At 47.1% G+C, this 14785-nt stretch overlaps 1 protein-coding gene across 3 annotated transcripts in view; it reads right to left on the bottom strand.

The window, feature by feature from the left end:
* Positions 1-4706: 4706 nt before the first annotated feature.
* DCAF5 (DDB1 and CUL4 associated factor 5) overlaps positions 4707-14785 on the bottom strand; it is a 100660-nt gene continuing 90581 nt past the window's right edge. For all 3 annotated transcript variants that reach the window (XM_044231871.1, XM_044231872.1, XM_044231873.1), the window contains exon 9: positions 4707-9343. In XM_044231871.1, the coding sequence (XP_044087806.1) occupies positions 7574-9343 (1770 nt within the window). In that variant the 3' untranslated portion in view covers positions 4707-7573. The remainder of the gene's footprint in view (positions 9344-14785) is intronic.

Below are 14785 nucleotides of genomic sequence, written 5' to 3'. Positions count from 1 at the left end.
CAGGGGATTCAAACCCCACTCCTCAGGTATATCTCAAGCAGGCTTGCTGGTCTTAGGGGGAAGGATGGTTGCTGCCTGGACCCCAAGTCAGGGGAGGAGAGAGGAGTGAGTAGGTCTCATGTAGCTGCTGCCTAGACTCTACTGGTTTCACGAGGAATACCCTCATTCAACAGGAGCCCACACGTGGGACGTCTTCACAGGTCCCTCTACAGAAGCACAAGCTGGGGGAGATGCAGGATTTGGACACGGCCTGAGTGGAATGACAAGCTTGCCTTTATGCCAGCCCTTGGCCCACAGTCAGACTTGGAATGAGGCAGTCTCCACCAACCTTTCCCAGGAGGCGAAGCTTGGCAGCTCCTGCCCAGGGAGTTCCAATCTGCTACTTGGGGAACAAAATGCAGGAATTTCCTTTGGGCAGCAAAGTTTAAGACAGGAATAAAGATAAAGGGGTCTGAGCTTTAAGCGGCTTCTCCCAGCTCATTTCGGAAAAAGATCTCACCAGGACCTGACAGCTAAGAGGAGCACAGTGGTTTGAAGCAGTCTTCCCGGCCCTACAACTGGGCAGATACCATTTCAAATTTGTTCCATCCTCTTCTAGTCCTGGAGTGCTCACAACTCGAAAGGGTCTGCTTCTGTCCTTAAGTCCCTGCATACCTCAAGCCCCGCCACCTCAGCTCCCACCCTCTGGTTCCTTTGATCTCTTCCTCCAGTCACCAGGCATGTTTAGTGCTCCTCTCTGAAAGTCTTCCAAGGGATTTATTGACATCTCCAGGGGCTGAAATGTTAGGGAGGCATGCAGCAATCCGGGAGGGGTCAGACTTGCTGAATGGTGCAGGGATGGGGGGCGTCAGTCTGAGTTTAAGGACCTTGTGTTGATTTTCTGGGGGCCTGGGTGGTCCAGGCGAGGCTGACCTGGATTTTTCTCTGCACCAGGCCCTTCTCTCCTCACTGCGCCTCCTTGCCAGCCATTTTCAATTGTGCTGCTGTGGCTGTGTATTGTAATCAGAGCCTGGAGTCACGCTGGGTGAGGGTGAGACCAAGGGAAGCTCCTCCGCCCAAACAAAAAACCACTTTAGGAACAGCAAGATGTCAGGAAAATGCTAGCCTCAGAGGCCAGGCCAGGCCATTTTCTCTCGAACATGCGGGGGCTAAAGTGGATGATGGAGCTAACCCCCTCCTCCCCCCGGGTCCCCTCCACCTCCTTCAGGACAAGGTCAAAAGTGCTAATTTAGGTCTGAACACTTCCATGCCCTCCAGTGCCCCCCACCCTTGCTCTGGCTTCTCTTCTGGTGCATGTGTTCTATTTGAAAAGCTTTCCCCCCCCCAAGTATAATTCCATTGCCTCTTTCCACCAGCAATTCAAAACCCTCCTGTCTCATGTTTCTCTGCCTGTCCTCTTCAAGCGCCACGAGTGTACCCTGTTCTAGGTCTGTCTTGAGGGTTTAGTGGGCTGGGGCCCAACTCTCCCACTTTTACCCCTTTGGCCTAACCAGACCACTGTTGGCTTTGTTATGGCTCAGCTTCTTCTTGAATCAGATGTTACAGAATCTCTCTCTCTCTTTATCTCTCTCTCTCTCTCTCTCTCTCACACACACACACACACACACACACACACGCAAAACAATCCCGCATGGAAAACTCTGGTCAAAACTTTTCCTTGGCACACACCCTGAGCATTTCCATGGCTTGCCACTTTCCTGATTCTCTAGGGCTGGTCCAACGCCAGACTGGGGAATTTCAGCTCTGAAGGCCAGAGACAAGTTTGCTGTCCCAGCTCCTGAGGTCTGGGTCATCTCCAGCAGTACCACAACAAGACTACAGTTTCATGAAATCTGCCACTCCCCTCCTACCTCTTGCAGACTTGCAGACTTACTGTCGTAAGCAAGGAGAGGTGAGGCACCAGCCAGCCAGGCCTGCCTTTTTTTTTTTTTTTGGAAGCTCCCAGCTCACAGGCATAACCCTGAGATTATTGGCTTCCCAAACTGGAGGGGATATTCAAGGCCTTACACACTGCTTTAGAAAGGTCCATTTTAATGGGGGATAATGTAATTCTTTTCCTACGGTTTCAGATTAAGGTTTGCTAATAAATAGTAAATTCTCCAAGAGAGAAACATACTGTCTATATTGCTTGGCAGACCCCATTTAAAAAAGCCTTCTACATGGTATACACATTGTTAGCAATAAGCAAGGAGAGCCAAAAAGAGAGGATGTGTTGGGGCGCCCGGGTGGCTCAGTGGGTTAAGCCTCTGCCTTTGGCTCAGGTCATGATCCCAGGGTCCTGGGATTGAGCCCCGCATCGGGCTCCCTGCTCAGCGGGGAGCCTGCTTCCTCCTCTTTCTCTCTGCCGCCTGCCTTCCTTGCCTACTTGTGATCTCTGTCAAATAAATAAGTAAAATCTTAAAAAAAAAAAAAAAAGAGAGAGGATGTGTTAATGACAGCACACATTTTAGTGCTTTCTATGTATCTGGCACTGTTCTAAGCTAGATTTATAGTTGCTCATTTAATCTGCTAATGATACACAGAGACAGGCACTCTCCCCAGTTTATAGGTGAGGACCTTCAGGCTCTGAGCAGTTGCACACCTGCCAAAGAACTCGGCTCACCGACCGGTTCTGGTAGACATGGCAGGGATGTCTCAGGAGTGAGAACTCCACAGGATGGGACCGAAGAACCCATGGAATTGAAGGAATCCAATTTTAGAATTGAGAGGGACCTCAAGAGTTTGAGTGACTTGCCCAAGGCTCATGCAGTGACTCTGCTGAAGAATTAGTACAGAATCCACTTCTTTTGCTAGTTCAATGCCATTTCCAGCCCAGGTAGAGGTAACTCTTAGGAGGAAGAGAGAAGAAGTTAGCCTTCATGATTAAGGTAGGGTCTTGGAGAGGCTAGAAATGTTAGAACACACTGACATGAAAAGAAAGTTAAGAAATGATAGTAGGGGTAGGCCTCAAATACCATCACTAACCCATCTAGGACTAGTCAAGATGTCTGTCACCCCTTGAAAACCTATGCAATCTCCAACAGCCACATACTCATCTGTTTTTGGTACATGTGAGAATGTCCTGGTGTTCAGACCGTTATAGGATCATTATTTCATGGAATGTATGCATTCTTGCAGAGAGAATGCATACATTCTGCATATACCAATATGCACACCAATCTGCATACCAATCCTGCATATTCACTGACTTCCACTGTATTTTTATTTAAGATTTTAAAGGAATCTCTACACCCATCATGGGGCTCAAAATGACGACCCTGAGCATAGAGAGCTGTCCTCCACTGACTGAGCCAGCCAGGCGCTCCTTGACTTCCATTGCAAATTAAGGTTTTTACTCAGGGATTTTGGTGCATCTTGATGACCAAGTGTTTTGGAGGCCAGTCCATGGCATGTTCAGTGCCAATTCTGTGGATCTGGAAAGCTGCTGAACTCACCTAGCATTTCATTTCTCCCATTGCAGTCTTCCCTCCAACTGCCTTCCCTCCCAGCTTCCCAAGGCCACAAAAACATCTCACGCTGAAGGATCCTGGGTTGGCATCCAGTTATCTCAATGGTTTATTGCCTTTCTCCAGCCTTGGTGGGGGTACTGACAAAGCCAGATAAGAGGGAGACTGCAAGCTGCCATTCTATACTTCAACTGGACTATTCCATTAGCTCATGGCTTTGGGTTAAAGGAGCTCATTTCCCAATTCAGTAATTGGAAATACTAGCTACCCCATTTCCCTACAATGTGACTGTCTTGTCAACAGGCACTGCAGGACCCTTCTGCACAGCTCAAGTAAACCCTGCTGAGTGGAATGGGGCAACTCCTCCTGCTTGTCCCCGGCCATGTTAGTGCTGGCCTCAGGGAAGTTTCTCTTTGCCTCTTAGACTCTGTTGAGTACCATCGCATCACCTCTGCACTAACGGTGAAATGCAGTTAGGGTGTACATGGTTCAGATTCTTTTCAGTTTTCTTCTGTTGCATGTGAAAAAATTCAAAATTACTTCCAAGCCACTTGAGTTCCTGTTCTTTCATGCCAGTGTGAGCTGAAATACCCCATCTTGGAGAGAACCACACACATTGTCCATAGCCATCATCTTCTTAGGCAAGTCTGCACTCACTGGGCCTTACTTCACCTTACGGGCTTCAATGCCGGCCCATTGCTTTGTGTAGGTCGGAAGGAGCGGATGACGGCCTTCCTTTGGAAGCATCTATCTTCCTCACAGGAGTCTTGGTTGGCAAGAACTTTTCAGTTAATGGAAAGAGGCAGCTTTACAGGCAGGATATAAAAGGTCTTTTTCCTTTTTCTTAAGGAAAACGTCTGCAAACCATGCTTGGAACAGGGCAGAAAAAGCAACTTGGTATTTGGAAACATCAAAAACTTTCCTTTGGGGCTGTTCAATGTCCCTTCACTGCACCACTCCCTTAGTTCCAACTAATAGAAGGTCAATTCCAGGATCTCACAATCATGAGTCCGTCCTGGTAAAGGAGACCAAGTAGATACCTCCTTTCACCCTACAATTCATTGTCTAGATGTGACTTTGTTCCATCCCTAGAGAGGCAATGACCACTGGCATGAACATGGAATACCGGTTTTTCTTCTAGTCCTCAGAGTGGCTTTGAATCAAGTTTCAACTAGGTAAGAACTGAAACAGGAAAGACGGTTAAGGACCAGGGGTGTCTAAGCAACTAAGTCTTCCCTGGAAGAGAAGAGGAAGCCGGGAGAAGTGAATAATAGGTTTATTTGCATATACACAGGAGAAGAGCTAGCTTTGCTGGGAGTCACAGGAGGGGCTTGTGAGGAAATAAGGCTTCAGCAGAGGAAGGCACCTTGACAAACAAGGGACTCCTGGCTTAGTAAATCAAGCACAGTTGCAACCTTCTTTTGCCCCCAAGCCAACTATTCATTTAACGCATTTACTGCTGTCCTAGAGACACTGGAATCACTTACAAAACCAGACGGAAAATAAAGTGGAAAGAAACGGTTTTACCTATCTGGACCAGCCACTTAAAAATTTATGTACAGGATGCAGAAAACAAATCGTAAGAGGCACTTTCGAATAGTTCTTAATCTAATCAGTGCCATCTGTCCAGCTAGTAAAAATACCATCACGGAAGAATTTGGGGATCAAATGAGCCTCCAAAGTTGGGGCCTCAATTAACAAGGATTTTGGCGAAGGGACTCTAGAAATGGTTCCTGCCAGGTTTTCAGGCCCACGATCACAAGACAGGAGATTTCTGGAAAGGAGAGTAGAGTGGCTACAGAGACTAGCAATTCTCTGCCTCCTCCAGTTATCTTGTGGGCTTATCTCCTGGCAAGTTGAACCTGGGGTGCTGGGAAGAGTCTCTCGTTGCTAAAAAAACAGTCTTTCTTGAACACTAAAATTAAACCAGAATGAACTTGACTTCTCTTTGGAGTACCCAAATAGGATTAAGGCTTTTAACCTGAAAAGACCCAAGTTCTGCGTTTGGAAACTGTAACCACCAAGTGGCAAGTTCCCAAGCGAACTTAACTTCTTTTTCTCTAGGAAAAGTGGATTGTCCTTAGAGAAATGAGAAGGGGCTAGCTACCGATTAGATTAAATAAAACAAAACAAAAAGATTAGGTAGGCTGGCTAGGAAGGGGAAGAGAAACACACACTGAGTGATTATATCTTTTTTTTTTTTTTGTATATAAAGGATTAAAAAATTCCAATTTAATAAATTTTGGAAAAGCAAATGTAAAATGACTTGGGCTTATAAAACCAGAATTTACAATTATCTGTGAATAGTCAAAGACAAATCATAGAACCATTTTGATTACAAATCCAAAGTAGTTCTAATGGTTACAGAATCACTCTCCCACTCCCCCTCCCCGTGAGATTCCAGTTGTTCAATCGTAAGCATCCCCACTGCTACTGATACTCCATCTCCTCCTAAGACAGTGTTTTCACACCCAAGTCACATCACACATACCAGGCACGTCTTCCCTTTCACAAAGCTTAGCCAGATGATGTCTCCTTTTGGCTTAGATCAACAACCTTCCTTTTATAAATAATCCCTCTTCCCCCAGTGCCTAAATTCATCCAAGTCTTCATCCTCCACATGGTCCCGGTCCCAGTAGGACAAGTCCTCCTCTAAAAAGAACGTTGGATCGGAGAGGCCACACCAGTCACATATCTGGTCCTTTCTATGCCAATGCTGGCTGCACCCAAGTGGTCTGGCACCTCTGCACCCAAGAAAGTTAAGTGTGTGCTTCTTTCTCTCTCTCTTCCTCTTTTCTTGCCACTATTCTGCCTTTTCATGACATCTGTGACGACGGGATATCTGGTCCTTCCTAGATCTTCCTGTCTTGTGCAACCCTTCACTGATAACCAAGTGACTGCAGAACCACTGTGATGCTGAAAATCTCTCGGGTTTTTCCCCCTCTCAGTGAAATGGAGTCTCTTCTAGGAGCCAGAAGCCTTAAACCAGAGACTCCTCTCTGCCTCCTAACATACCAACTCAACTGGACTCTGTTTCTTCGAGATGCCCACTGCTCTGCAAGATCTGGTCAGAACACCACAGCCTCTGCTACTTGCGAGCCTGCGGGAAGATGCCAGTTCCTTCAATCATTTTGGGTTGAATTAAATGAATATAGTACCACACTCTGCTCTTCACGACACTTTTTCATTAACATACCTAGAACGTCCGCTTAAATAGTCTGAGCACAAAGCTCTTGAGAGCGGTCTCTACCCCCTCCTCTCCTCACACAGGACCCCGGGAGTGCCCACTGGCCCTTAAGAGTGTCTCTTAGGAGCTAGCACCTAACTGGTTAAAGTGTCACCCGCAACTAGTCATGTTTTCTGGCCCCCGTACAGTGTGGGGCCGCACTGCTCAACCTGCCACAGGTGAAATGTATCAGGGGATCTGTGTTCTCTGGAATCTGATCTTAAGTGCTAACCTCTCATTAGCATTAAAAAGGCTTCACTTTTAGTACATCCACATTAAATGCTCAGAGAAGAAGTGCTACTAAGAGAAAACATGGAAGATTTCTCTAAGGATGGACCCATGCTTTCCATTCCAGCCAGCCAATGGGCTGAGGGCCTGTTTCATTCTCCCCTTCGTTCTTTCAGCATTAGTCCCATTAGTCCACGACTCACGGGCAGAACAGCTGGATGCAGCAGGCACTCACTGTTAAGACCAGAACACCTACAGCATATAAACAAGGTGAGATGGCAAAAGATACAGATCCACAGATCCTTTCTCATGGAGAAGGGAAAGAAAAGCCTCTGAGACAATGAGCTCACACGGCCGGTGAACACACACGAGAACAAGTCAAATGTCTCAACAAGGATTTACTTTAACAAAACGCACAAGTACGCGATGCTCGAGTCTTACTAGAAAGGAGTCACTTGGATTTTTTCCTTTCCTCACACAGCACAAGCCAACGGCCAGCTAGACATTCAGACCCATTACTGAATAGAAGGGAGCAGCATCAGACACAAAATTTCAGGCCCTGGTTTTATGTGCCTTTAATACTTTTTTTCCTTTCCTTTGTGTTCACTAAACAGGATTTAAAAAATTTTTGTAAAGCTACTTTTCATAGCTTTTTGTTTTCCCTTTGTATTTATCATGTTTTAAATTTCTTCTCTGAAGAGGAATTCTCTGAATCTGTATCTTCCAATTCGACTCGGTGCCTTTTGAGGCCACTATGGCCATGCACAGCCCTGCTGCTGTCTGTGTCTGCGGGGTCAGTGGGGTCCTCTCTCATTCCAGCACTGGGGGTCTCACAGGCCATTTCAGACCCACAACAATCTTTGTGTAGGAGTGGCCCTGTCAGGGACAAGTTATCATGGTCAGTATCTGAATGTCCCGGGGAAGAGCATGCCACTGCCTCCAGATCTCCAAAGTTCTGCCCATTGTTGTGTGGATGAGGGGGGCGGGGGTGTAAGCGTCCATTGTTGTGGTTGGCACAGATGGTTTCAAGGCTCCTCTCCTCACTGTCATCAGACTGGGTCCTGGGACAGCTGCCAGACCCACTGCTGAGAGTGGAGCCAGATGCCTTGGGGACAGGAGGAGAGGGCGGCTCCTCAGCCCGGCTGCTTAGGGCTTTGCTCAGGGCCTTCCCATTGAGCTTCTTGGTTTCAAAAGAGTGTTCTACAGAGCCACCATTGTTAGCATCCTGGGAGGGGTCCTCTGGTGCCTCTGCCCAAGGGTGGCTGCTGTGCTCCTGGCCTGGGCCACTGCTGGGATTTCTAGCAGAAGTCCCTTCTTTAAAAGCATCTTTGCTGCGACCTTCAGGGGGCAGGTCCTGGTTCCTCTGGCCTGCGGGGGTGCTGAGACAGGTTTCCTTACTGGAAGAAGGGGCTGGGTTGTCCTTGTGGCTGGTTCCTGCCCTCCCTTCATCTGCCTCCCCAGACACGAGGGAGCTCTCTCCGTCTTTGTTACTGGAGTAGGAGATATAGGAGTAGCGGAGCCACTTGTACGCTTTATAAATCTTCCGTTCGACCGACTCCATGTCGGAAGTTGGGGAGGCCCGGCTGGGCTGAATCTCCAGCGTGGAAGTGCTCCGCTCAGGGGAGGAGGGCGGGGAGGAGGAGAGGTCATCCACCTTGATCTGAGGGTAGTCACAGTTGTCCTCTCCGATGTAGGCGCTGGCGGGCTTGCTGGGGGGCGCGGGCCTCTCCTCCCGGGCCGCCTTCTGCCGGCGCCGCAGGGTATTGCGCTGCCGCGTGGCTGTTCTGCGCTCGTTGAGCTCCTCCTCGTCGTCGGAGCTGCTGGAGCTGCTGGAGCTGCTGGACTCGTCCTCAGGGCTGGGAGACCGCGGCCGCGGGAAGAGGTCTGTGTCCAGCTCCACCTCACAGGCGTTCTCTTCGGAGTCAGACTCGTTGGAGAGGGCCAGGAGGCGTTTGTCCTGGTAGCGCCGCAGAGCCGACAGGCGCTGCTGGCGAGACGCCGCGTCCTCACATGTGGGTGGTGGCGGAGGGGACGCCACTGAGTTGGCGGCGGGGACCCTCAGGGGCCCCAGGTGGAAGGCGCTGTCGGCATTCTCGTCCACTGTGGGTGGAGGGGAACGGGGCAGCGAGGCCGAGGACTCGGAGTCGGTATAGCCGGACCGCTCGCTGACCCCTGCGTGCAGCTGGAGGATGGTGCTCTCGCTGAGGTCGCTGTCGGAGTCAGAGCTCCAGCCCTCGATCTCGCGGCGCACCAGGGAGTCAAAGAAGGCCATCATCCGCGGGTCTTCCTGCACGGACTGGTTGGCGTAGTCATGTGACAGGCCACTCCCACTGTTCAGCACCAGGCTGATGTACTCTTCATGGGTATAGAGGCAGCGGGAATCATCCTCAATCCGACCGTCTAGGTCTCCTGTACACCCCGGCTGCTTGTATGGGCTCCAGATCTGCACAGAAGGCAAAAACAAAACCAAGGAGGCCTGATTGAAAGTACTCCAAAGCTGGTGGTGATAAAGAACACTGAGGCAGAGCTTCTCCGGGCCCTTCCTGTCACTTAGCCAGGACTTGCTAACCAGCTTTAAAAATACACTCTTTACCAGACTGTATTATGTGGGCCACATATGAAAACAGAGGCTTCTAGAGTCAGGTGTTGGAAAAAGCATCGTCTAGGACATAGCATTAGCCTAGGGTCAGGAGACCTAAATCTTGTCTCTTGACCCAGAATAGTCACAACCATCTCCCCTACCAGCCCCCTCCCCTTTAGCTTCCTCTGGGAGTAGCTTGGAAATTACAATAACCCCCTTCATAATTGCAAAGGGTAGGGGATGACTTGAAGATTGGCCAATATGTTCAAAACTCTCAGAAGACTGAAGCTGTGCACAGAGAGGCACCACTTTTCCAAAGTGAAAACAGACCCAGCAGTCAGTCCTCTGTAGTAGTTAATATTTCAGCCTATAACTCCATTTCTCCCTAACTGCAACATTTCTATTTTTAACTAATGGGAATTGCTTACTGGCGCTTGATAAGAATAGCCAACTGCCTACACTGCATTTCCCTCCTGGACATGCAGGCATTAGTTACCCAGGAAACTGGGTTCTCTTAACCAGGTTGCTGCTGACCTGCTCCCCAACTCTCCTGTTAGCTGTAGGAATAGGCAGGACACCCCCCCAAAAGACCATCACCCCACTTAACACTCCTCCATGCTATCATCAAACACATGGGCCGGTAGCCAAAAGAATTACGCACAATTAGGACTCAAACTCAGGTCTGCCTGACTGCAAAGACCCAACTTTACAAGCAGAATAAGTTATGCAAAAATCAAGTTCAAGGTAATTAAGCTGTCACTGCAGATGAGAACAATTAGCTTCACCTGACTACCAGACTGGTCCACAGAGCAGCACACAGAAGCTCAGTTACATCAGCCGGTAGCCATGGCAACTCAGATGAAATTCCAGGCGATTCTCTTGCCTGACAGGCTGGTGTCTATCTTTAGATGGCACCCAACCCAGAAAACAGAGCTCTTCATTCTCTATCCTCTATCAAGACAATGGCTTTGCTTTCCCAAAGCTATCCAAGGACAAATTCACCTCCTTTTGAGTACTTTCTTGAGGCCCCATCCTTCCCATGCTTTATTTGCAACTTCTGAGAGGTAGCACCTTTTTGGAGGCTCTTCAGTTCAAAAGGGGCTGGAGAAACCTAGGTTGGCTCTCTTCATCAACTCCCAACTCAGATTCATTTCTCCTTCAACTGTTCACAGCCTACACCTCCTGGGCTGTTCTCCTTGCTCCATCTTCACCACCTGACCCGGGGGAGGTTTAAGGCAGTGGTTCTCACACTCAGGAGTACACAGGAGTCACCTTCAGAATCTTAATGGTGTTCACTCCTGAGCCCCACCCTTAAGAGATTCTGATTCATGAAGTCATCAGCAGGTACCAGGGCTCTGCAGTTTTAACAAGGGGAAGACTAACTTCTTAAGAAACACTAGAATACAGTTAGAAAATAAGTAGCAGAAAATAAAGGATTTGCCTGAAGAGATTCTTAAATTCTTTGTGAGACCCTATGTTTTCAGCCATTTAGACTGGGCCCTCAACAATGGGCTCAAGCTACGCATAACTATTTCTACAAACAAATGTCCAAGAGAATTAAAGTTCGGTAGCTTAGAAAGGAAACTGAGGGGTCCCTTAGGACTTTGGGGCGGAGTGGGAGGGTCTTATCCTATATTCCAAGGCCAGATCTCTTACTCTCCCACTTTAAAAATGGTAAAATTTTACTAACCATGCTGTCTAAAATAAAAGATAAATCTCTACGTGCTTCACAGAAACACAAAATTTGTTAACAGAAGTACAAATATTAAGGGTGGTCCAAGTATGCAACAAGCCAGTTTCTAGGTTCTAATCTACCATTCAGTCCCTGAGTCTTCACTTCAGGAATGAAAATCATTAACACTGAAAGCAGCTTTTATTTGGGCCCTGGAATGTATTAAGCTGAGGTAGACTTTCATTCCTGAAGCCTGGAGTAATGGAACAAAACGCTGCATCAGGAGGCAAGAGACGTGAGTGTGGGTTCCTACTCAGTTTGGGCTGACCTCAGATAAAGCTTAGCCCCAAACAGTGAATTAGATGGGTCTCATCCAACCCTAAGATTCAGAGCAAAACAAAACCATTATCCCAGACAGCCAGTCTGCAGTCCTCCAGGGACTTGTGGCACCGAGCTGCAGGGACAGGCAGAACAGGTAGGAACCCCAGCCCCACAGGGCCCTGGGCAAAATGACTTCACTCTCGAGCACATCTTTTCTCATCTGTAGAAATGACAATGATGAAATGACATAACCTATACCAAAGCACAAAAAAAATGTGGTGCTTTCTCTTTCACTTGGCAGCTGAATTCCTCACCCAGAAAGCTTTAGACCCATCCTCAAAGAGACTTTTGAACATCAGAAGTATGGACCATCCCAATTATCTTAGTCCTCATCCTAAGAATATTTTGAAATATTTGTGAAAGTATTTATTTCTTTACACTGAAAGTCAGCAACTCAGAAGTAAAGCACCAAAAAACACAACCTTCTGCCCCAACATGTTAAATGTGGATAGACAAGCCTCCTCCTGGGCACGTTTCATAAGAAAAGGAGGAGAGGGATGAGCAGATTTCTCTCCAAGCTTCTCTGAGCTTCTCTCCAAGCTCAAGAGATTGCTGAGGGGGAAAGATGCCCTTCAACTCTTATTCAAACATTGTCAAAATGGAAAGCAATTAAGTAGCAAGTGTTCTGATCTACACAGGTGCCCAGGATATGCCTGACATAGCAGCTCTAAGCCCTCTCCTCTTTGTACTATTATATTAAATTAGGAAATCTGGCCATTTACCAAGAAAATCTACACTGAAAGGGACCTAACTGCTATTTAAGGGTTCTCCACTCTCTCTAATATGGCTTCCAAGACCTTCTGGGCCCACCTCCTGCTCCCCTTCCTGCCTTCTATCTTAGTCCTCCATTCTTGTGCTCTTTCCTGTGGCCAAACATGGTCATTTTCTGAACAGGTCCTATGCTTCACTGCTTCTGAGCAATTATTCTTAAGTATAATGCTAGAACACAGTAGGTGATCAATAACTATTTATTAATTCAACAAAATAATTAACTCTCCATTGCCTCTAACTTAGAATGTTCCTCATATCTTACTCCTTCCTTTTGCAGTCTTTATTCTCCAAATTCTAGCTCAAATCCTACCTGCCCAAGGTTATCACAGATGGGACAAAAAAATCTCTCCCTCCCGCAGAGCAGTTCTGTTTCCATCTCTTATGTAGCTACTGCACTTTTCATTGTATTTACTTCTTGTCTCTCTTATAGGGTGACCTGCATTACCTTTTCTCGCCTTTATGTTCCCCATAGAGTCTAGCACAAATGGCACACGTAGGGATATCATACATATCACAAATATCATAGGTAAGACCATAGGAATGGTCTTTTGAGAAAAAAATGTCAGCATTTGCTCTGTCTTGCCCCTCCAGGCTTAACTATAAAACAAACCCCTCCTTTGCTAAACATGCACATTCAGGGGACTGAAGAAGAAGAAGCTGATCCCAACAACTGGGATTCTTCTCTTCTGGGCTAGGACAGAAGCAGTAAAGGACAAGGGAGAAGGTGGAGTAAAGTGGAGAGAAAAAAGGTCTCAGGCTGGTATAGATATTATGCTCTTTAAGCCACTGATCCTCTCAGAAATGGCAAGCAGGAAAGTGACACTTATAAAATAGTCAGAAATTATCAGGCACAGGTAATCCACAAGGAACTCCTGGATGGCAAGTCACCATAGATATCCTCACTTGACAGATGGGGAACAGGCTCAAAGAACTGTCCAAGGGTACCAGCTGTACTGACTTAAGGTTTCGAATGGCTAAATGTGCCTCCTGGTGGGGAAGGATTCAGACCCCACTGGAACCTGGAAGCAGTAAGCTCCATAGTTCAGCCTGGATAACCTCCCAGAGAAAAAACACTTTCTTCTCTCACTCCTCTGAGAACTTGGCTGGTTTCCAAACTATGACCTTTAGGGTAAAGACTCCAGTTGACTAAATAATTGGGGAGACTAAGTACAGAAGCATCCCAGAGTGCACGGCCAAGCAGGAATCTCTCTTCTAAAGGAGATGCCCAAGCAGAGCTCTGAGAAACAGAATGACGTCAACAGGCCTAGCAAGGACATGCTACTGTGCCAGCCCATTAGTCATAGGCCAAAGGAGAAGAGAAGGCAATTCAAGGGACAGGGCCAATTCCATGACTGTCCAGTGAAGGACGACTGAGGTGACCACCTCCAGCAGAGGCCTCTGGCTCCCTGTTGCCTTCCCTCCAGCATGGGGAAGGTGACAGGCCACTGGTAAGAACAAAGAACAGGGCTCTATCCTGACTTTACTACTAACTGGCTGTGTAATTGACCCCAGATGGGTAGTTTATAATTGAAATCTCATCATCTCTGAAAAGAAAAAGTCAGTAAAAATGATCTAGAAGTCTTGCTCTAGTGCTGTGGGAAAACATGCGCAATCATGAAAGTCAGCATTGATCCACAGGACCAACAAAACTTTACATAAAGGAATCTGGAATGAGAACAAATAAAAATATTGACCCATCCTCCAACATTATATTTCTGATAGCTTCCCTTGCTTCAGATACAACTTGGCTTAACTCTATATGAAGGGAGGGAGGGAGGGAGGGAGGGAGGGAAGAAGGGAGGAAATGAAAACCACCAAACCATCACAAACCAATTTTTACTTCTTCCCTGATACCTTCCCTCAGGTTTTCAATATTATTTTAGGAAAAAAACATTAGGGGTTTTAACTTTTAGGGGGGGTTATCATCTATCCTTACTTAAAAATCAAGTTATCAGAGAGTCCTAAAGGATTCATCATTTGCCCCCAAAACCTTCATTTTCACAGATGTGGAAAAGGGTCACTAGCAACTAGAAAGTGAGGGATAGGTAATAGGTCACCTTCCTGTGGACACAGGCCAGGCTGGGTCTCTTAGCTGCAGGCTCTAGACAAATTCCTTGGCTGGGTTAAGTTCATTCAGTCACTGTGCAATTAATGCAAGTCCTTAGCCTCGATCACAACCACATGCAGTGGGTTTTGATATGTTCTGAGACAATTTAGCTATGGTTCTGGCAGTCACTTAGTGATGTCTGTGCCATATTAGCACAGCAATTAATGCAAACTACACACCAAGTAACGGAGGGGATGGTGGCTTCCAGATGAGGTTTGGAAAGCAGAATGCATCAGATTCAAGATCAAAGGCCATTGGAAATGCAGTGGCATACAAGTGGTGTCTAGTTTCAAAGCCTAGTGACTATTTTTAAAAGTGGTCCTGAAAAGAGGGTTTTAAACCACTTTTTAATATAATTTTAAAAATATTTTAT

Source organism: Neovison vison, chromosome 13 (genome assembly GCF_020171115.1).
Source record: "Neovison vison isolate M4711 chromosome 13, ASM_NN_V1, whole genome shotgun sequence".
NCBI classification, from domain to species: domain Eukaryota; kingdom Metazoa; phylum Chordata; class Mammalia; order Carnivora; family Mustelidae; genus Neogale; species Neogale vison.
The sequence above is the reverse complement of the archived record's forward strand: the minus strand, read 5'-3'. Positions and strand labels throughout refer to the sequence as shown.